This window comes from Somniosus microcephalus, chromosome 15 (genome assembly GCF_052327205.1).
Source record: "Somniosus microcephalus isolate GS21.2 chromosome 15, FLI_Smic_1.0, whole genome shotgun sequence".
In the NCBI taxonomy this organism is placed as follows: Eukaryota; Metazoa; Chordata; class Chondrichthyes; order Squaliformes; family Somniosidae; genus Somniosus; species Somniosus microcephalus.
The window spans coordinates 23704309-23727117 of record NC_141001.1 but is presented as its reverse complement, the minus strand read 5'-3'; the positions used below and the strand labels follow the sequence as shown (position 1 = coordinate 23727117).

The 22809-nt window shown below is 46.3% G+C and overlaps 1 protein-coding gene across 1 annotated transcript in view; it reads left to right on the top strand.

Moving 5' to 3' along the window:
* LOC147106581 (inactive serine protease PAMR1-like) overlaps positions 1–22809 on the top strand; it is a 275461-nt gene that overhangs the window by 234545 nt on the left and 18107 nt on the right. Inside the window, exon 8 of the mRNA XM_086007553.1 lies at positions 10209–10415. Coding sequence (XP_085863679.1) covers positions 10209–10415 — 207 coding nt within the window. The remainder of the gene's footprint in view (positions 1–10208; positions 10416–22809) is intronic.

Here is a 22809-nt window from a genome sequence, read left to right as displayed (position 1 = left end):
GGGTTGAATATGGAGATGAGGGGTTGATGGTCAGTCAACAAGGTAAATTTTTGTCCGTGTAGGTAATGGTTGAATTTCTTCACTCCCCATACCAGGCTGAGTGCCCTGTCGATTTGGGCATAGTTACGCTCAGCTGAGTTCAATGAGCGTGACGCAAAAGCTGTCGGCCGTTCCGAGCCATCAGGGAATTTATGCGATAATACTGCTCCTATGCCGTAAGGGGATGCATCGCACGCCAGTCTGATTGGCAGTGATGGGTTGTAATGAGCCAAAACTTCTTTGGATGTGATTAAGTCTTTGCATTTATGGAAGGCACGTTTGCAGTCTTCGTTCCATTTCCAAATTACTCCTGCTTGTAGCAGTTCATTAAGAGGGTGTAGAAGAGTTGATAAGTTCGGTAAAAATTTATGATAGTAATTTATTAATCCCAGGAACGACCTTAATTGTGAAACATTTTCAGGTGCTGGGGCTTTTATGACCGCTTCAATTTTTTCAGGTGACTTATGCAACCCTTCCTTATCTATTATGTGGCCACAATATGATATTTGATTTCGGAAAAATTCGCACTTGGGGCGATTTGCTCGTAGGCCCCGTTCTCTTAGCCTAGTGAGCACCTGCTCTAAATTGGCAAGGTGCTCGTTGTCGTTTTCTCCTGTTACAAGGATGTCGTCTAGGTAGCATTGAGTCCCCGGAATCCCTTGGAGGACTTGCTCCATAGCTCTTTGCCAGATAGCTGGAGCGGATGCTACTCCGAAAACCAGTCGATTGTACTGGTACAGACCTTTGTGTGTATTTATCGTGAGATATTTTTTAGAGGCTTCTTCGACCTCCATCTGTAGATATGCCTGTGCCAAGTCAATTTTGGTGAAACGTTTCCCTCCGGATAGTGAGGCGAAAATATCTTCGATCCTCGGAAGAGGATACTGTACTGTGTGAAGGACCGGGTTTACAGTCACCTTGAAGTCTCCACAGATGCAAATTTTTCTCTGTTCTTCAGATTTATCATTCTTCAATGCTTTCTTCATGACTGGAACGATGGGTGTTGTCCACTCGCTCCAATCTATTTTAGATAATACGCCTGCCTTTTCCAAATTCTCCAGCTCTGCCTCGACTACTGGACGAATTGCGTATGGCACCGGTCTTGCCTTAAAAAACTTGGGAATTGCTGCATCTTCCACTTTTATTGAGGCGGTGATGCCTTTCAAGGTTCCTAGTTTCTCTTGAAACACTTCCTTGGCGTTGGCCAAGATGTCTTTTAATCGTTCAGGTATGACATCATCATCATTTTTTTTCTTACTGGTCACCGTCAGTGCCTGAATGGAGTGCCAGTCTAAACGTATTTTCCTGATCCATTCATGTCCCAACAGCGGTGGACCTTCATCTTGTAGAACGTATAAATACAACTTCTGTATTTCCTTGCCGTTGTATACAATAGGCACCCTTATTTTTCCTTTGGGGTATACTTTCTGCCCCGTATATGTTTTCAAGAAAATGGATGTGTCTTTTAAAGGTATATGCGGAAATAGCCGCTCGTAATCCCATCGATTTATGATGGTCAGAGCTGATCCTGTATCTAGCTCCATTTTAACTGGGGACCCTGCTATTGTGAGGGTAACCCAAATGGTCTGGTAATCTTCTTTGGCAATTACATTATGTAATTTGAGAGAGCTTAGTCTCTTGTTCCCGGAGTCGCTATCGCTCTTCTGGTCTTCTGTGCTTTTCATTATTGATTCTTTTTCTGTTAGTGGATTTTTTGTTTCCAGATCGGCACACACGTGGAATGTGTCCCATCTTTCGGCATTGCCTGCATGCTTTGTCCTTGAACCAGCAGTCCCTCTGGTCATGGGTGGATCTGCCGCAGCGATAGCATCTCTCGAAACCCCGTGTCATTTCATGGGTGCCGAAGTCCTGTGGCCTTTGTTGTATCTCTGCAGCTCCTCTTGCACTGAAAGCCTTGTCCAGTGTTAAATCTTTCTCAGAAAATAGTTTTTTTTGTGTTTCTACACTTAGGGGACCGCAGACGAATTTGTCTCGCAGAGAATCTACCAGTCCTGCCTCGAATTGGCAGTGTAGGGTATCAACAATCTCCTTAAAATTCTTGTCCATCGGTTCGGCTGGAGTGATTAAGTTTCGTAACAGCTTGTATGTCTTTGCGCCCATTAGATCCAGAAGTACTGAAGCTTTTTTCTCATCTTCTATTCCATTTGCGGTGCAATATACCTCCACTCTTTCCACATATGTGGTCCAATCCTCTATCTCGTTATCAAAAGCATCAATATTGCCAGAATTAGGCATCTTAGAAAAGATATGGCGCTTCCCGCGCTTTCCCGCCGCTGCTGCCGATGACAACGCTGTTTCCCGCGGTTTCCGTTCGTTTTTATTTATTTATTTATTTATTTATAGTTGGAGACTCGTTCCCGCCGGACTCTCTCTGTAGGTCTGAACGCCGACCTGCTTGCAGCCGCGGCCGTCTCCCGAGTGCTCCCTCCCCGTCTGTTATTGCTTGCCTCCGCTTTTGCTGCTTGGCCCAGCTGTAGAGCCAGCCGCTGGAGCCCCAGCCTGATGCCCAGGAAGGATTACCGCAGTACCTGCCACCAGCTTGGCCAGCTGGTGAAACAACAGCTTCTTTCACTTCTTGATTCTTCTGGACGCCAGATGAATCGATGTCCTTGAGGTGCTGCCGAATTGTAGTTAAGTCCGTTTCCACTTCGTCGCCACTGTAGTGTCCGTGTGTTGATAGAGACACTGAAGACAGGAGTTGGTTCATAGGTGTTTACTAAGCAAAGTCTGGAGGGGTACTAACGGATATAACACAATATACAGGCTTATATAGCCTGAGTGGCCATTACCGGCATTACAGCACATATGGGGCTCTTAAAGGCACATACACTACAGTGTCCATATACACAAATCCTTAAAAGTAGCAGGACAAGTTGATAAGATGGTTAAAAATAGCATATGGATTATTTGGGTTTATAAATAGAGAACTAGAATATAAAAGCAAAGAGATCATGCTAGAACTTTATAAATCAGTGGTTAGGCCCCAGTATTGTGGACAATTCTGGGCACCACACTTCAGGAAAGATGTAAAGGCCTTAGAATGGGTACAGAGGAGGTTTACCGGGATGTTACCAGGGATGAGGGACTTCAGTTATGAGGAGAGGTTGGAAAAGTTAGGACTGTTCTCCTTGGAACAGAGAAGGTTAGGAGGTGACCTAATAGCGGTCTTCAAGATAGGTTTTGATAGAGTAAATAGGGAAAAAGTATTCCCTCTGGTGAGTGGGTCAATAACTAGAGGGCATAGATTCAAAATCATTGGAAAAGATCTAGAGGGGAGACGAGGAGAATTTTTTTCACTCAGAGTTGTCGGGATCTAGAATGCTCGTCCTGAAAAGGTGGTGGTAGCTTGATTGAGAGGCTGGCTGGCTCCGGGCGGGTAGCCATGCCACACTAGGCCACACAGAGGAGGAGGGGAGGGATCGGGTGGGGGCAGGTGCCAACCTCCAGAGGATCAGGGGAGGGGAACGGACAAGGAAGATCGGGGCCTTCGGGGGGAGGTGGGTGGCAGGGGCGGGAGAAGGAAGATTGGGGCATGCAAAGGATCGGGGGAGGGACGAGGAAGATAGGGGCCTCCGGAGGGAAAAGTCAGGGGAAGGAGAAAGCTCAGGGCTTCCATAGGATCGGAGGGTGTGGGGACAAGGATGATCAGAGCCTTCGGAGGGGAGAAGAAAGATCGAGGAGGGAGGAGAATGATTGGGGCTTCCAAAGGATTGGCAGGCGGGGGCAGAGGAGAACAAGGATGATCGGAGCCTCCAGAGGACTGGGGGAGGAAATAGTAGATAGGAGCAGGCCTCAGGATCAACATTGTGGGGTTGGAGGGGAGCGAAGAGAAGATTGGGGTCAGCCACCGGAGGATCGGGGCTGGCCTCAGGGTCATTGGTGGGGGGTTGGAGGGAAGGCAATCAGAGGCCTTGTGGGGAGCCTCCATTCATGGGGGCTGGGTTAGCCAGGGTCCCTGGATCCAGGAGGTAGGTGTAATCTCCTGAATGCAGCAATCCTCGCCTTGCTGTAACTGCCGGGTTTTATGAGGTGTGTAAAACCTGACCAGCTCGAGTTAAAAACAAAATGGAGGTTAAAGGAGAGGTTTCCAGCATTATTAAAATATTTAAATTGACATCCCGCCTTCTGGCAACGGGTTGGCTGCCGACCCCTGCCCTAACCCCCCCATCCCGCCTCTGCTAAAACCGAAAACTGAAAGTGGGCATGTTGGAGGTGGGTTCAGGTCGGGATTCCGATTTTTAACCCCCCACGCTCCAAACCCACTCGATCTTTTAGGTTAAAATTCCCCCCAATATGTTCTCCTGGTCACACAGTCCTACTGGTCATATACAATATGTTCTCCTGGTCACACAGTCCTACTGGCCATATAGAATGGGCCAGATTTTCAGTGTGCCATGAGGCGGGTTTTCAGGCGTGCGGGGGGCAAAAATCCCGAATTCAGGGGTCCCGACACCATCTCGCCCAAAACCCGCCTCCACGTAAGTTTCAAGGGAGGCGGGTACCGGCCCCGCACTGGGACCCACCGACCCGAGGCGGGAAGGGATTAGTGCCAATTAACCGCCTGTTAACAGGTAGTTAACAGGCAGTTTTTAGCCTAATCCCTATTTTGAGGGGTGTCGTATGGGATTCCCGACGGCTCCAAACCACGACAGGTTAGAGCAGGCGGGCCGTCGGGTTGAAGTACTTGGAGAGGTCGCGATGTCGGTGTTCAGGTGAGTGATGGGTGCATGAGTGCAAAGGTAAGTATGTTTGGTGTGTCTAAAGTGTGTAAAGAAGTTTTACTTACGTTTTACTTACCTTAACAGCCTTTCTTCCTCTAGGCGTCGGGAGTCCATCACTCAGCCGGAACTGAAAGCTGAACGGCTGCGATCTGTCCAAAGTGACAGCCTTCAGCTTTCAGTGCCGGTGAAAGTTCTAACTGAGTCTGCGTAGAAGGACTCAGGTTAGAAGTCAGACTGTCAGTGTTTGACAGCTTCAAACAGCTGTGAAACACTGATATTTCATCTGTCAAAAACTCTTGACAGATGAAATTTCAGTCTGTGACGTCACCTGTTGCCGGGTGGCCCTTAATTGGCCTGCTGAGCCCGCTGGGCGGGCTCAACAAGGTCAATCAACGGAAAATCGCATCGATTGGCCGTACGTCGATGGAGGCGGGACTAAAACCCGAAAGTTGTAGTCCTGCCTCCTTCCCGACAGCTTAATGAAAATCCAGCCCACTATGTTCTACTGGTCACACACAATATGACCTACTGGTCACATACAATGGGACATAATTTGCGGCCCCCGACAGGTGCATACAAGGTGCGCACGCGCTCGTAAGGGCCTCGCAAGTTCCGGGTTTAGGCATGCGCTGCGCATGTGCTAAAACCCTGAACTTGCAATCTGTCAAGAATTTTCTTGACAGATCCTTCGCATTCCTGGGAAAAGGGCATCTGCGGGCGGAGAGTTGGGCTATTTGAAGTGATACCAGAACCATTAACAATCCTTTCAGACGTACTCTAATGGGCCCAATGTTTTCCTGTATGGGTGACTAACACATTCAAACATTTAATAAGTAGGTTTTAAGAGGACACTGAATGATCTTAGAGGTTAACCTGTCACACCAAAGTTAAATGTGAATTAAAGCTTGTGACTACATCAAAAGTGCAGTGATTTGACAGCAGGGCATTTTCACAATCATCCTCACTGTACAACTTCTGTTAGATTTTGGAAATAACCTGCATACATAATTTTGCTTAAGTTTTTTCATCCAAACTCACAATTTATATGTCCCTATGTATACAACTTCCTGTTTTGATACTCAGTAAAGAGCTAACAATGTTTTATATCTCCTACAAGTAATGTTATTGAACTTCAAAAAGAGATTCCCAGCCATATATTTAATGTTAATTTTCAGGATTAAAATATATTATTCAGACCTCATTTAGACTGCCAATAGATAAATCTATTTTCCTTGTTATAGATGCATTATATTGTTTGTATTGTTGTTCATTTTTGAGTTGAAAGGACAGAAATGGTCACTAAAATCTGACAGATGTTCACTTTATTTAACTTTCTTATTCAACTTCCCAAGTAATTAAAATGAAACTCGACCAACAAAAAAAGGTTTCCTCCACCAAAACGTACACAATATACACACATAGATCTGCTTTTTAGATGTGAAACAGGATCCTGTGCCTGCTTTCACTAACCATAAGAAAAACGTCCATAATTACTGGGCAGTTGGAGGGCAAGTAGCTCAACTCTGTGCTAGCAATTGGGATTTCCAAGGCGGTGTAGATCATCTGTCAATGCGTAACTTGACAGATTGCAAGTTCGGGATTTAGTGCGTGCGTAAGCATGCGGAAATCTCGAACTTGTGGTATATTTCCAAGGCGGTATGATGCTGTACCCTGAGTACTCCGTCATACCCACCGCAAAATCCGGGCCAATATAACCTACTGGTCACACACAATATGTGCTACTGGTCACACAGAATATGACCTAGCTGTCACACACACAATATGCCTGTTATATTCGAGTAGTAAGGTCCAATTAATTGATATAAGTGAGACTTCAGGAACTCAAAACTTTACTTTTAATTTACACAGAATAAGGAGAGAACAGAGCTCTTACAAGCTACAGGCATGCACTTGTAATTCTACTACACAATGCATCCAAGATGGATGATCCTATGAGTCATTCTACCCATAATGCAATTTTACCTTAAAACACTGGTAAATGAACCCTTAACATTTGTCTCCCTCTGGTGGATAACTTAAGCATTACATCCGAGATTACTATATCCCCCCCCCCTCTTAAGTTACAACAATTCTTAACAACATTCTTAAAAGTCCATAAGGAAACTTCTTCAACGATAGTCCATCCTGAACGAATCTAGCAGGTCGTGATCAATCTGTCTGGTGGCTTGTGAGACCTTGTTGAACGTCTTACAGTCAAGTCCCTGCTTTGTTGTGGTAAAGCCACCTGCTGCTCCTGAGCAGTACTCAGAGTATCTGACTCTGCTACGATGGTTTCCTCTTGATGAAGGGGTCCAGGTATAACTGTCTCTGTTCGTGGTGTTGGTACCACCAATGCATTTGGATAACTGGGGACCAACCTGTCCTCCAACCTTTCCTCTGGAACCTCCAGTTCGATCTCCCATTGTCTGGTCAGTATCTGATCCACATGTCTGCGTACTACCTGACCAGTTCCCAACATAACCCTATATGAAACTGGACCGGTCATTGAGTCTATGACACCAGGAATCCATTTTGGACCATAACTGAAATTTCTGGTAAGGATCGCATCTCCTTCTCCAAACCTGCGGCTCTTTGTCCTTCTGTCATGGTTCTCCTTTTGTTTGATTTGTCGGTTTTCCACCTTCCTTTTTAGGTCTGGGTGAACCAGGTCAAGAGTGGAGCGTAGTCGACATCCTAACAATAACGCAGCAGGAGAGAGTCCTGTGGTAGATTGAGGTGCTATTCTGTAGCTGAACAGAACTTGTGACATCTTTGCTGTCAAACTCCCTTCTGCACTTTTTTTCATCATCTCCTTAAATGTTTGTATGGCTCTCTCGGCAAGTCCATTTGAAGGCGGATGATATGGAGCTGAAGTCACGTGCACTATGCCATTGTTTCTCATGAACTCTTTTGTTTCTGTACTCATAAAACACGTGGCATTGTCACTTACTACGATCTCCGGTATCCCTTGATTACTAAAACTCCTACGCAGGCAGTCTATAGTAACAGTAGATGAAGCAGAATTTACAGGATACACATCCATCCATTTGGAATGTGCATCAATGATTATGAGGAACATCTTTCCCATGAATGGACCCGCATAATCAACATGTAATCTTCTCCATGGTTTTTCCGGCCACTCCCAGGGGTGGAGTGGAGCCGCTGCTGGTGCCTTCCTGTATTCTTGACAAGTGCTGCATGTCTTGACTAGATTTTCTATTTCCTCATCTAGCTTTGGCCACCACAAGTAACTCTTTGCCAATGCTTTCATGCGCAAAACTCCAGGATGACACTGATGTAGTTGCACTAGGATAGACTGTCGTGCTAGCTGTGGAATAATCACTCAAGCTCCCCACAACACACAACCATCCTGCACACTCAGCTCTGTCTTCCTGACACTGTAAGGTGTGAAATCAGTCCCTTCCGGATGTTGTGGCCAACCCCTCAGTACATATTCTCGGACTCTAGACAGTACTGGATCCTTACCAGTCCAAGTCCTTACTTGTTCTGCGGTCACAATTGCCGTGTCCATGTCCTCCTTGTCGACATAAATCTTAGCTGGGGGGCCATTAAATGTTCAAGTTCTTCCTTGAACACGTTCTCATGTTCAATCAACACGTCTGGCAAAGACAACTGTTTGCCTCTCTCCATTTGATTTATTGCTCCCCAATCTAATTTAAGTTCTTTTATCCAGCCCCGACCTAACAAATTTGGTCCAGAACCCGATACTACAACTACAGGTAGCTGTTCCACGGTGTCCCTGTGTTTCACAGTTACAATAGCTGCACCCAATGTTGCCACTCATTCACCGGTATAGGTTTTAAGCTTCATAGAGCAAGACTTTAACTCTGGAACTTTTGCACGGTTCCACAATTTTGAATATTCCTCCCTGTTCATTATGGTAACGCCACATCCAGTATCCACCTCAAAGTTCACCTTAGTGTCATTTACTATCAGTTGCAAAGTGATAGAATCCACTTTAGGAATGTCCTCTACCATACTATGCATTATGAACACGTCGTCTTCTTTCTCAGCTTCTCCACTGATGTGATGTGCTCCCTGTTTTTTTACTTCTCTTCCAAGGTTTTGCTTTTCTGCCCCTTTAGGTTTGTATACCTCCAGGGTAGCTTTTGCTCTACATGCACATTTTATATGTCCTTTTTTCCCACACTTGCGGCACTTTTCCTCCAGAAACCTGCATTCCCTTGCCAGGTGATCTCCATTGCATCTATAACATGCCTTTAAATGCGCACGTTGTGGTGTATGACTCATATTTAACTTGTGCACAATAAACTGACTTCCAACTTGCTTTGTAGTAGACCAGTCGCAACCTTGTATTTCTTTTACATCTCGGTTTGCTGTCTCTATTAATTGAGCAAGTTCCAATGCTTTTTCATACGTAAGCCCAGTCTTGGACAATAATCTCCTCTGCATTCGAGCATCCATTATTCCACAAACCAGCCTATCTCTCAGCATGTCCTTCAAACTGTTCCCGTAATTGCAATCATGTGCCAGTTTTCTCAACACCGCTACATAATCCAACACAGACTCGCCCGGGTTCCTGTTCCGTGAATTAAATTTGAAACGCTGTACAATCTCACTCTGTCTGGGATTGAAATGTTCCTTTAGCAAGTCCACTAATTTAGTAAATGATTTATCTCCAGGCTTTGCAGGACTGCATAAGTTTCTCAATAAACTATACGTCAGACTTCCCACGGAAGTGAGCAAAATAGCTCTCCTTTTCCCGACATCAACTATATCATTTGCCACAAAGAAATGCTCCAATAACTCACAGTACTCTATCCATGTTTGATTTTGAACATCAAAAGCAGAAATCTCTCCTACTCGAGTAGCCATGATTCAGATGCAGTGTTCTTGTATTTTCCCTTCTTCAAGTTGAAACAGTTAATCCTCATCGCCAAATGTTATATCCGAGTAGTAAGGTCCAATTAATTGATATAAGTGAGACTTCAGGAACTCAACTTTACTTTTAATTTACACAGAATAAGGAGAGAACAGAGCTCTTACAAGCTACAGGCATGCACTTGTAATTCTACTGCACGATGCATCCAAGATGGATGATCCTATGAGTCATTCTACCCATAATGCAATTTTACCTTAAAAAACTGGTAAATGAACCCTTAACATTTGTCTCCCTCTGGTGGATAACTTAAGCATTGCATCCGAGATTACTATAATGCCCTACTGGTCACACACATAATATGTTAACTGGTCACACACACCATATGTTATACTGGTAACATCCTTTTTGCCGATATGAGGGTCTTTGTTATCTGTGGGTTTACAGAGGGCTCCCATGTTGATAGGATGCAACCCACAGCTCCCTATTGTGCAGTTGAATCCTGAGCATAATTTGGCCACTATTCTGATTGCTGTGCAAAGCATTACTTCGATCTTTAATTCCAGAGAGAAAGAGCTGCATTGACCCTGGTGTACCAATGAATGGGCAACGAAGAATTCTCGCAGGAAGTGGGCATATACACCAGGGCTATGTGACCGTGGGCACCATCATGCAGTTTACCTGCAATTATTCATTTGTTCTGAGCGGCAGTGCGCAGAGAACTTGTCGACAGGATGGAACGTGGACGGAGAAGCAGCCAACCTGCACAAAAGGTAACGCAGCAAAACCCTTTTATAGTTAAAAATTGAAATAACCTCAAATATCTGATAGACATAGAATCCCCTCAGCATTTTCATTGTGTACATCTGATAGCCCATGATTTCTAATAACAACAACTTAAATTTATATAGCACCTTTAATGTAGTAAAACGTCCCAAGGCACTTCACAGAAGTGTTATCAAAAACAACATTTGACACCCAGCCAAAAGTGGTAGGTTTTAAGGAGTGTCTGAAAGGAGGAAAGAGTAGAGAGGCAGAGAGGTTTAGGGGGGGAATTCCAGAGCTTAGGACCTAGGCAGCTGAAAGCATTTATTTATTTATTGAAATATGATTTCAAATAACAGTGTATTTGTGGTTGTAGAGCTCAGTCACTCAGCGGTTGGGTCTACCAATGGTATGAATGTCAAATGACACAAAGGGAGCCTACCCCTGCTTTGGGCTGTTGAATTTTCTCATAGACATTTGACGTTCAGTGAGATGTTTCAGCCCAGGACACTTCACAGGTGATGAATGATGTTTAAAGACCAGGGATCACTTGATGGTGTCGCTGGGTGACATCTGGACACATGCTCCAGCCTTCAATACAGACTCCTGCTACTCTACAAATGCAGCTGGTTTTAGCCTAGTCACTTCACATTGATGACCTGGACATTGTTTTCTGGAACCACTCTGTGAAGTTCGGGTTGGGTGCAGTACAAACTCTGAATCTCGCCTAACTGCTGCTGTACCTGACCAGGGATCACTTGATGCACACTCCAGCCCTCAGTGCGGACGCTAACGTTGGGTGTGTTTCCTGTTGCTCCATCAATGCAGTTAGTCTTAAAAGGAACGGTAACCTCCTTTTCACCTGTGACCTGCGAAGCTGGTAATGTGTGTATTATTGGTGAAACACAAGGAGAGATGAGGCTCACCAGTGTTGTCTGCACCATGGCCAAGCGAGGTACTAGAGAGCAGACCTCTGCATCCTTCATCCACTAAACTGGACACTCCAGACAGTGTCTGGCTCAGCTGTTGTAGGATAACTTGGCCTAGAAGAAGTATTAAGTACATCTGTACAAAATATTGCTGGTAAAGGTTCACTGGTGCAGCTGTTTTATAACTATGGGTTAGTCAGGCATAGCACTTTGAATTCCCAGCGCATGCTCCATTTATGGCCTGTAAGTCATTCTCGTGCATTCCCACATGTATTTCCAACATAGAACATGAATAAAAGTAAGTGCACTTAAGGAGGAATTTACAAAATCACACTCCTACCTCGCCCACTGGCAGTGCATTTTGAGAATGTAGGTACATGGATCCCATGATTTTCTATCCAGTCATTTAACTTAATTTAATTTAATTTAATGGACAGAAAGTTATGGAGTGCTTGTTCCTAGATTACATAATCCAAAAGTGCTATTTGGTAAAGTTTGACTTTGTAAAATCGACCTTATGCAGTGTGCTCCATTTTGTGAGAGATAAATACCTTTATAGGACAGTGTGTGGTTTCCTTGCAAATATCCCTTTACAATGGCAGTCAGGTTGATTTGGTTCCTATCGTGCAAGTCAATAATGTTTGATGAATATTTGCACTAATTTCAAATGTCACACCACATATTGTGGCAGTAATAGGGAGCGTGGATTACAAGCAGCTTCCAACATATGTGCTCATAATCCTACCTGCCCTGTTTTTCTTTGCTGAATATCTTGTGCATCTCAGTCCTGAGCATTTACCCTGGTTGCAACACCTTTCCAGAAAGGCTGCTGCCCAGCCTGTGCAGCGCTGGGGCCCACAGACCCATAAGGAGCAGCCAGCCTCTCCAGCACCGCGTCAATGAATTCTGACGAAGCCCTGTCAGTAAAACAAGTTCTTGCTCTGCGCCATCATTTCCATCATATTCCACTCTTCACAGCACGGTTGACCTCTGCAGCTGTAGTTTAAATACAGCTACTTAAACTAAATAGCTGTAGAACCACTTGAGTGAAGTGCAAAGGTCTTGATCACAGGTGGCGTAGGATTGACCAGATTTCCAGCTTGAACTCTTAATGCTGTTGAGTTTCTGGGCCTGTGCCAATTAATCCTTTCATTCCTAAGTTCCGAAAGATTCGACTTGACCCGTATTGGTGACAGCAATTATATTTTATTCAGTGAAAGTGAGACTTGATACATTACAGCATCTGAGCATTAGTTAAACAAGGCGCAATCAAGGTTTATATTATCCGTTGGGCCCTGGGTAGAAGACGCGATCTCCATGGGTCAACCTCCATTGGACCTGACCTCTAGGCTTGCTCGTCCACCCGGTGTGACGGGTGTGGGTCCTCCGCCAACCCAAACCCAAAACTCTCCTTGCCTCGTCTCGTGGATGTTCCCAAGCTTCTTGCCGAATGCCTCCACAAACTAAGTGCTTGAGAGACCCCTTCTTAGTGTTAGTAAAAAAAATAGTACTGGAGAAATTATTGGGACTGAAAGCCGATAAATCCCCTGGACCTGATGGCCTACATCCTAGGGTTTTGAAAGAGATGGCTACAGAGATAGTGGATGCATTGGTTGTCATCTTCCAAAATTGCATAGATTCTAGAATGGTTCCCGCGGACTGTAAGGTAGCAAATGTAACCCTGCTATTTATGAAAGGAGGGAGAGAGAAAACGGGGAACTACAGACCAGTTAGCCTCACATCAATAGTAGGGAAAATGCTAGAATCTAATATTAAGGACGTGGTAACAGGACACTTAGAAAATAATAATAGGATTGGGCAGAGTCAACACGGATTTATGAAAGGGAAATCGTGTTTGACAAATCTGTTTTTGAGGTTGTAACGAACAGAATAGATAATGGAGAACGAGTGGATGTGGTGTATTTGGATTTTGAGAAGGCATTCAATAAGGTGCCACACAAGAGGTTATTAAACAAAATTAGGGCTCATGGGATTGGGGGTAATGTACTAGCATGGATTGAGGATTGGTTAGTGGACAGAAAACAGAGAGTAGGAATAAACTGGTAATTTTGGGGTTGGCAGGCTGTAACTAGTGGGGTACCGCAAGGATCAGTGCTTGGGCCTCAGCTATTCACAATCTACATCAATGGTTTGGATGAGGGGACCAAATGTAATATATTCAAGTTTGCTGATAATACAAAGCTGGGTGGGAATGTAAGTTGTGGGGAGGATGCAAGGAGGCTTCAAGGGGTTATAGACAGGCTAAGTGAGTGGGCAAGAACATGACAAATGGACGATAATGTGGAGAAATGTGAAATTATCCACTTTGGTAGGAAAAATAGAAAAGCAGAATATTTTTTAAATGGTGAGAGATTGGGAAATGTTGGTGTTCAGAGGGACCTAGGTGTCCTTGTACACAAATCACTGAAAGTTAACATGCAGGTACAGCACGCAATTAGGAAAGCAAATGGTATGCTGGCCTTCATTACAAGAGGGTTTGAGTAGAAGAGTAAAGACGTCTTACTGCAATTATATAGGGCCCTGGTGAGACCACGCCTGGAGTATTGTGTACAGTTTTGGTCTCCTTACCTCAGGAAGAAAAAACTTGCCATAGAGAGAGTGCAATGAAGGTTCACCAGACTGGTTCCTGGGATGGGGGGATTGTCCCATGAGGACAGATTGAGTAGACTAGGCCTATATTATCTGGAGTTTAGAAGAATGAGAGGTGATCTCATTGAAACATACAAAAATTCTTACAGGGCTTGACAGGGTAGGTGCTGGGAGGATGTTTCCCCAGGCTGGGGAATCTAGAACCAGGGGTCACAGTCTCAGAATAAGGGGTCGGCCATTTAGGACTGAGATGAGGAGACATTTCTTCACACGGGGTGGTGAATCTTTGGAATTCTCCACCCGAGGTCTCAGTCAGTGAGTATATTCAAGACAGAGATCGATAGATTTTTGGATATTAAGGGAATCAAGGGATATGGGGATAGTGCAGGAAAGTGTTGAGGTAGAAGATCAGCCATGATCTTATTGAATGGTAGAGCAGACTCGATGGGCCGAATGACTACTCCTGCTCCTATTTCTTATGTTCTTATACTTCTTCCCAGCAAAGCCTATGTGGACCAGTTAACCCAACCTTACCTCCCCGTCCAATTACAGGGATGCCATATAACTAATGATCCCACCTGACCCTGTCAGGTTCTCATCTCGACACCCTGACATCATGGCCACAAATTTGCCGGCACTCAGAGGGTGGGTTTGGAGGCCAGTTGGGAGTAAAAATCGGAATGACTGATGGCAGGTTGCGAACCCGCCGCCATCCCACCTCCATGCTACTTTGCCAAGTGTCAGGTCTGTGAGTCCTGATCAGACCCGACACCAAACGGCGGGAGAGGCACTCGCAACTTGTTAACTGCCTTGCTAATCTTATTTTAACTGGCTGTTGCGATTTTTGATTTTTTTCTGCGTTTTGCCCGTCATCAGACAAACACGCCAGCTGCATTGTGCCGGGTTTAGCAAGGAGCTGAATTGTTAGCAGCTGCTGGAGCAGCTTAAAAGTGATCCTACACCATGGCTGAGTTTGAGATGGCACAAGTTAGTGCTTTGAGGTTTTGCAGCTCAACTGATCTTGTGAGTGTTCAAGCTGAGATCCATCTGCAGTTTGACCTCCTTGGAAGACCCTCTGAGCACTTGCAACCTCTATTGCTCAATTATCTGAGTAGGGATAAATGGGTCTTTTTCAGGATGGCAGGCTGTGACTAGTGGGGTACCACAAGGATCGGTGCTTGGGCCCCAGCTATTCACAATCTATATCAATGATTTGGATGAGGGGACTAAAATTTCCAAATTTGCTGATGACACAAAGCTAGGTGGCAGTGTCAGTTGCGAAGAGGATGTGAAGAGGCTTCAAGGGGATCTCGACAGGCTCAGTGAGTGGGCGAGAACATGGCAGATGGAATATAATGTGGATAAATGTGAAGTTATCCACTTTGGTAGAAAAAACAGAAAGGCAGTTTATTTCCTAAATGGTGAAAGATTGGGGAATGCAGATGCTCAAAGGGACCTGGGTGTCCTTGTACATGAGTCACTGAAAGTGAATGTGCAGGTGCAGCAAGCCATTCGGAAGGCAAATGGTATGCTGGCCTTCATTACAAGAGGATTTGAGTACAGGAGTAAAGAAATCTTACTCCAATTATATAGGGCCTTCGTGAGACCACACCTGGAGTACTGTGTACAATTTTGGTCTCCTTACCTAAGGAAGTATATACTTGCTACAGAGGGAGTGCAACGAAGGTTCACGAGATTGATTCCTGGGATGGCGGGACTGTCGTATGAGAAGAGATTGAGTAAACTAGGCCTGCATTCTGTTGAATTCAGAAGAATGAGAGGGGATCTCATTGAAGCATACAAAATTATTACAGGGCTTGATAGGGTGGATGTTGGGAGAATGTTTCCCTTGGCTGGGGAGTCTAGAACCAGGGGCCACAGCCTCAGGATAAAAGGTAGACCATTCAGGATTGAGATGAGAAGACATTTCTTCACACAGCGGGTGGTGAATCTTTGGAATTCTCTACCCCAGAGGGCTGTGGAGGCTCAGTCATTGGGTATATTCAAAACAGAAGTCGATAGATTTCTGACTAGTAAGGGCATCAAGGGGTATGGCGATAAGGCCAGTGAATGGAATTGAGGCAGAAGATCAGCCATGATCTCATTGAATGGCAGAGCAGGCTCGAAGGGCCGAATGGCCTACTCCTGCTCCTATTTCTTATGTTGTTATGTTCTTATGTTCTTAACTGAGATATCCACAAGTGGAATGGGCACCATTTATATCCTCTCATCCTGGTCGCCAGATTTGGAGGAAGAGCAGCCACGGCAGCAGTACAACCAGGCAGAACAGCAGCACCAGCAACAAGAGTGCCAACCTTCTCCTCAGCCACATCATGATGAACAGGGCAGAGGGCGTCAGCAGAGGGTTGCACCTCGCCGCCAGAGATACCCCCTCCACAGGGTTTACAGGTCGAGGATGAGCTTCCTCAGCATGAGTGAGTAGCTGTGCCAAAGGAGGCTGGGACTTTCGCGAGAGCTAGTCACAGACATCTGCACAAACACCTGGAGCCCAGAGGAGCAGGTGGACACTCCATACCAGTGGCTGTTAAAGTCACCACTGCACCCAACCTCTTTGCTTCGGGTTCCTTCCAGGGATCAGCAGCAGACATCAGCGGCATCACCCAGTCGGCCACACACACCTGCATCATGCAGGTTGGATGCCCTCTTTGCAAAGTTGCACAATTAGATCCACTTCTCCACGGATGAAGCAAGTGTAACTTTGCATGCGGTTGGATTTTCAAATATGGCAGACTTCCCAAGGGTGCAGGGCATCGTCAACTGCACACATGTGGCCTTAAGGACACCCCATCACAACCCAGCTGTATTTGTCAACCGCAAGGACTTACACTCCCTTAACATCCAGCTGTTGTGTAACCACAGGAAGATCATTATGCATGTTTGCACCAAGTACCCTGGCAGTTGCCATGATTCCTTCATCCAGCGGCAGTCAACTGTGCCTCTGCTCTTCAATCCGCCAACCCAACTTTCCAGATGGCTACTTGGTGAGAAGGGCTATCCCCTGAAAAAGTGGCTCATAACACCGATGAGGAGGCCATCAAACGAGGCTGAGGAGCGGTACAATGTGAGCCACATTTCCACCAGAAGCATCATAGAGCAATCCATCGGCTTGCTGAAAATGCAATTCCGATGCCTCAACAGATCTGGTGGAGCCCTGCAGTACGCACCAGCCACGGTTCTCCAGAATCATCATTGCCTGCACAACATCGCATAGCAGTGTGGCCTAGCGCTGCCTGAGGAACAAGTGGCCCAGCACAGAGCCTCCTCGGAAGAGGAGGAGGAGGAGGTGGCAGATGAGGGACGCCTTGCGGGGGCAGATGTGCCAAAACCAGCAGAAGATGAGCACATTGCTGGCCATGAGGCAAGGGATGTACTTATCCATGCCAGATTCGCGTAATATGACGCATCAACTACATATGGCTGGCACATGGAAATGAATGTCTGGCCGACCTTCTTTACACACCATACATCATCTGTGCAATAAACTGTGGTTTTCTCTCTCTCTCACCACCATCATTATAGATGAAAGGCACCCTGACCCTTCATTGTGCAACTGCCATTTCTGAGCACACATAGGCCAACTCTTTGAATCTTTGCCATCGCTTTTCTTTAATACATTAATAATAACGATGACAAAGTTTTGTTTCAGATGAAAACACCCAAGTGACTCCCCTTGTGACTATTTGTGTGTTAACTTTCTCTTACATAGAAACATAGAAGATAGGAGCAGGAGTAGGCCATTTGGCCCCTCGAGGCTGCTCCGCCATTTAATGAGATCATGGTTGATCATCCAAATTCAGTACCCTGTCCCTGCTTTCTCCCCATATCCCTTGATCCCATTAGCCTTAAGAAATATATTTAATTCCTTCTTGAATATATTTAATAAATTGGCCTCAACTGCCTTCTGTGGTAGAGAATTCCACAGGTTCACCAGTCTCTGGGTGAAGAAATTCCTCCTCATCTCAGTCCTAATTGGCTTACCCCTTATCCTTAGATTCTGACCCCTGGTTCTGGACTCTCCCGCCATCGAGAACATCCTTCCTGCATCTAGTCTGTCAAGTCCAGTTAGAATTTTATAAGTTTCAATGAGATCCCCTCTCATTCTTCTAAACTCTAACGAATATAAGAATCGACCCAATCTCTCTTCATACGTCATTCCTGCCATCCCAGGTATCAGTCTGGTGAATCTTCGCTGCACTCCTTCCATGGCAAGAACGCGTGCTTCTACGTAGTGCTTCTCCGGTGGCTTCAGCAGATGTAGAGGCAGCTTGCTCACTTCTCTGCTGCACCTGCTTAGACGTCTTTGATTTGCGTCCTTTGGGTTTGAGAGCCTGGGAGGGCTCCGCAACAGTCTGCTCTTCCTGCGGCTGTGCAGGGACTGAAACGGCCATCTCAGTTGGGTGCGGAATCTGGGGCTCTGATCGAGAGCGCCGCAGTGGCATGGTGGTGTGAGCGCTTGGAGAGGAGCCCACACTTCCTTGTTGTCGGCCACCAACATCCCTCTCATGGGTCACCCGCACTTCAGTGCTAGCAAATGGCTGGAAAGCACCTTGCTGAACATCAATGGAGCCATGAGGACCCGTCTCTGTACTGACAGTCCTCATAATGGGGACGTCCATGTACCTCTGGTGTTTCTCCTCAATCAATGCCCATCTCTCCTCCATAGCAGACCATCTATTTAGAAGAGTCACCATGCTCTGTTGTGTCTGGCGAGTTATTTCCTCCATGGAGGTTGCCACACTCTCCATGTGCTATTGACTCCACCAAGGCAGTGCTGATGTTTGAGATGGACTCCTCCATTCTCTGCACACTTGCAGTTACCATGGATGCAAAACCTGTCAGAGACTCCTGCACTTGTTACTGAAGTTCCAGCACCGCTCTCTTCCTGGTTGACCCCAGATGCACAGCGTCTACATGCAGCTGAGCAGAGCTAGTAGAGTCCTGCGACCTCCAACAAGGACTCTCCACTGCTGTCGTTGTCTCCACCATCTGCTGATGCTCACTTGTGAGCTGTGATGCACCAGGTGACAACACTACTCCATGGCGCGCAGGACCCACCGAGGTGTGCGTTTCTGTGCTGGTGCTGGGTGCGCTGAGTCCTGGTGACGCTGCTCGCTCAGAGGCTGCACTTTCCTCTGAGGAGTCGTTCGGCTCTTCCTCCTGGACAGTGGGAAGGGGTAGCTCTCGATGGTCCTGTGGGAGAGTAAAGGCATGAGTTAAACATCTGGGGGGAGAAATTGGGTGGAGCCGCAAACGGGGCGCCAAACTCGCCTGGGCGCCGGATTTAGCGCAGTGTTGGGAGCAGCTGCGACCGCCGGAAATTCAGCTTGAGCGCCCCAAGAGGGACATGGGGCGAGGCTCGAGGTGCTCCGCGTCCCTCTTAGGGCGCTGAAACTGAATATTGCAGCGTAACGTGCCGCAGCGCCACACGCTGCGGCACGGCGCGCTGCGGTACTGCAGGCCTTCCTCCCATTCTTAAGGGGGAGGGGCCTGCACCAGCGCGATCAGAGATCGCAAGTGCCGGCAAAAGTGCCCAGCACCGAGGAGAAGTGCCGGGCTCTCGGAAAACAGCCGGCAATGCCGCGGGGGGCGATCAGGGGGCCGGGGACGGAGGTGCTGGCAGGCGGCCACCGAAAAAAACGGCCGCCCCGCACCTCCACCTTAATTTGCGCCACTGCCGCCACAGGTAGGCCCCGTGAACCGGGCGCCATTTGCGAACGACGCTACAGAGACGGGCGCTGCCGAATATCGAGATTGGGGCGGTAGCGGGGCACTGCGCACACCGATGACGTCATCGGTGGCGGCGCAGCACAACAGGTTAACACCGCCATTAGCGCCCCGCTAAATATCGCGGGAGGCGTGGCCAGTGGCGCTAAAGCCACTGAGTGCCCTCTTTAGGCGCTAACTGGTGGCGCAGCCCACCGAATTTCTAGGCCCTGATATTTAGGTAGCACACTCATCCTATTGTGCAGATGATCAAAAGTTAATCTTTATGAACATCATATGCCATTTCAGTCAATCGTGAAATCTAAATGAGAGGGTGAAAATCTATTCTGTCACCAGCTTCCACTACTGCGTCCGTCTCTCCGTCCCCCACTTCCAGCTCCTCGCCACCTCCCACAATGTCATGAGCAGCCTCCTCAGCGCTAGTCAATGTAACGAGGGATGGTGGTCCTCTTCCTGTTGTTGCTCTCTCCCTCTTATTGTGGGCTATCTTTTCCTGCAAGGAGGGACACAGGTGGAGTTTCAGCAAGATTGATGGAGTGACTGTGAAGAATCCATAACATAGAAGCTTAGAGGGAGACCAAGATGGAGTGAGGTGCCAAGAGGAAGCTGCCTCCCTGTGAGTTGTTAGTTGTTGTCATTGCATAACAGTGTTGTCATTGCATAACAGTGAGAGCGAGTGTGAGGGGTGCATAGTAGGATGGTGAAGTGATTCTGTACATAGAGAGAGATGGATAGGTAAAGGTGCAAGGGAAGTAAGGGTAAGGTGGGATGTGGAGGAGCAGGCTGACAAAACAGAGTGCTGGTGATGAGAAGGGAAGCAGATTGAAGGTAATTGTGATATGATACTTTTGATGAGCGCAGAAGATCATTGAACCATTTTCGGCACTGCACCCAGGTGCATGAGCAGAAGGACCTAGCACTTACCTTCTCAGCAATTTGCAGCCAGGCTGCCTTTGTCTGCTGAGGAGGCTTCCTCCGGCCATCGGGAAGGAACGGAATCTCCCTGCGCCTTATTACTCCCTCCACAAGAGCTTGGAGGGAGTCCTCATCGAAGCGCGGAGCAGCCTTTGCTTTGGCAGCAGTCATGGTCACCTGGGCCGATTCCCACAGCAGCACAAACGAAATGATAAACTGAGGCTACATGGCCCCCTTAAAAGTAACTGAAGGAATTACGTCATCAGAGGCGAGCAGCAGACCCGCTCCCACTCATTGGACCGGGCAGCGCGCATGGCGGGCTTAATGAGCCCACTTAATTTAAAATCGCAAATTGGGAGCGGCTGAAACTGGCAGCGGGACTGGAACCCACCCATCAGGCAACCTGAGTCTAACCCGCCTCCTCCAATAAAATCATGGCCCATCTGTTTTTGACCATCAAGACTCCTATCTTGGGTAGTTATGGCAACACAAATAGAACACGTCTCCATGTGTAGAGATATGTGTCCTTGCTATTTGCCTGTGTTTTTAATTCCCTGCAGATATTGTAATATTCCACACAGTGGCAGCCATATATGACCTTGCTAGTCCTGTTCCCACTGTCTGTTTTTATTAATAAGTTTGCTGAGAAGCACTTTTAAAATGTTGGTCAAGAATGTTCGTCAAGAGGACGTTTTAATATCTAATCTACCCAGGGCATACTGTACTAGTTTTAAAAGCATGATTATTCAAGCATCATTGTGCATTGAGTATCAGTTACATAATAATAACAATACAAACTTAAAACTATAACTAATAATACTTATTTCATTTAATCCAGTTAGTTAGTAGGGAGACTCAGAAATTAAGATTTCTCCCTTTCTTACAATGCTAATCCATCAGCCTTGGCGCAGTGGTACTGTTCTTACCTCAGTCAGAAGATCATGGGTTCAAGCCCCACTCTAGAATTTGAGTGCGTAATCTAGGCTGACACTTAAGCGTGCGGCATTATCAGAGTTGCCATGCTTCAGATGAGATATTAAAATCGGATCCTGTCAACCCTCTCAGATGAATATGAAAAATCCCATGGCATTATTTGAGGAAGAGCAAAGGAGTTCTCCCGGTGATCTGCCAAGGTTTATCTCACAACCAACGCCAACAAAAACAGATTATCTGGTTATTTATCTCAGTGGGGTAATTTTGAATTTGTGCGATAGTGTAAAATGGGTGATAGCGAATCGGCAGTCCAGTTTACATTCCTCACAGTTTTTATTTCCATTGACTTCTGCTGTAAAATAGGCTGCAGACTCGCTATCACCCATTTTACACTTGCACAAAGTCAAAATCACCCCCATTGTTTTATGTGAAACCTTACTGAGTGCAAATTGACTGCTACATTTGTCTACAAGACAACAGTGACTGCACTTCAAAAGTAATTCATTGGCTTAAAGCAATTTGAGATGTCTTGAGGACATGAAAGGCGCTATGTAAATATAAGTTCTCTCTTTCAATGTGGTTATATTGATCTACCAGCAGGGAATCATGGGAGATTTCACAGGGAAGAACTTCAGCATTTATTAGTCATAGAGTCATCGAGTCATAACGGCACAAAAGGAGGCCATTCGACCCATCGAGTCCATGCCGGCTCTCTGCAGAGCAATCCAGTCAGTCCCATTTCCCCCTCTATCTCCGTAGCCCTGCAAGTTTATTTCCCTCAAGTGCCTATCCAGTCTCCCCTTGAAAACGTTGAGTGTGTCCGCTTCCACCACTTCCATCGGCAGCAAGTTCCAGGTCCTCTTATTAGTCAGAAGTATGAGTATTAACAATGAAAAAAACACAAGCTGAAGACATCCCAACTATTTTTCCGCGTGGCAGGCAGTGACAAGTGGGGTACGGCAGGGATTGGTGCTAGGACCCCAGCTATTCACAATATATATTAATGATCTAGACGAGGGAACTAGATGTAATATCTCCAAGTTTGCAGACGACACAAAGCTGGGTGGGCGTGTGTGTTGCGAGGAGGATGCAGAGAAACTCCAGTATGATTTGGACAGGTTGGATGATTAGGCAGATGCATGGCAGATGCAGTGTAATGTGGATAAATGCGAGGTTATCCACTTTGGTGGCAAAAACAGAAAGGCAGATTATTATCTGAACGGCAATAGATTGGGAAAAGGGGAAGCGCAACAAGACCTGGGTGTCCTTT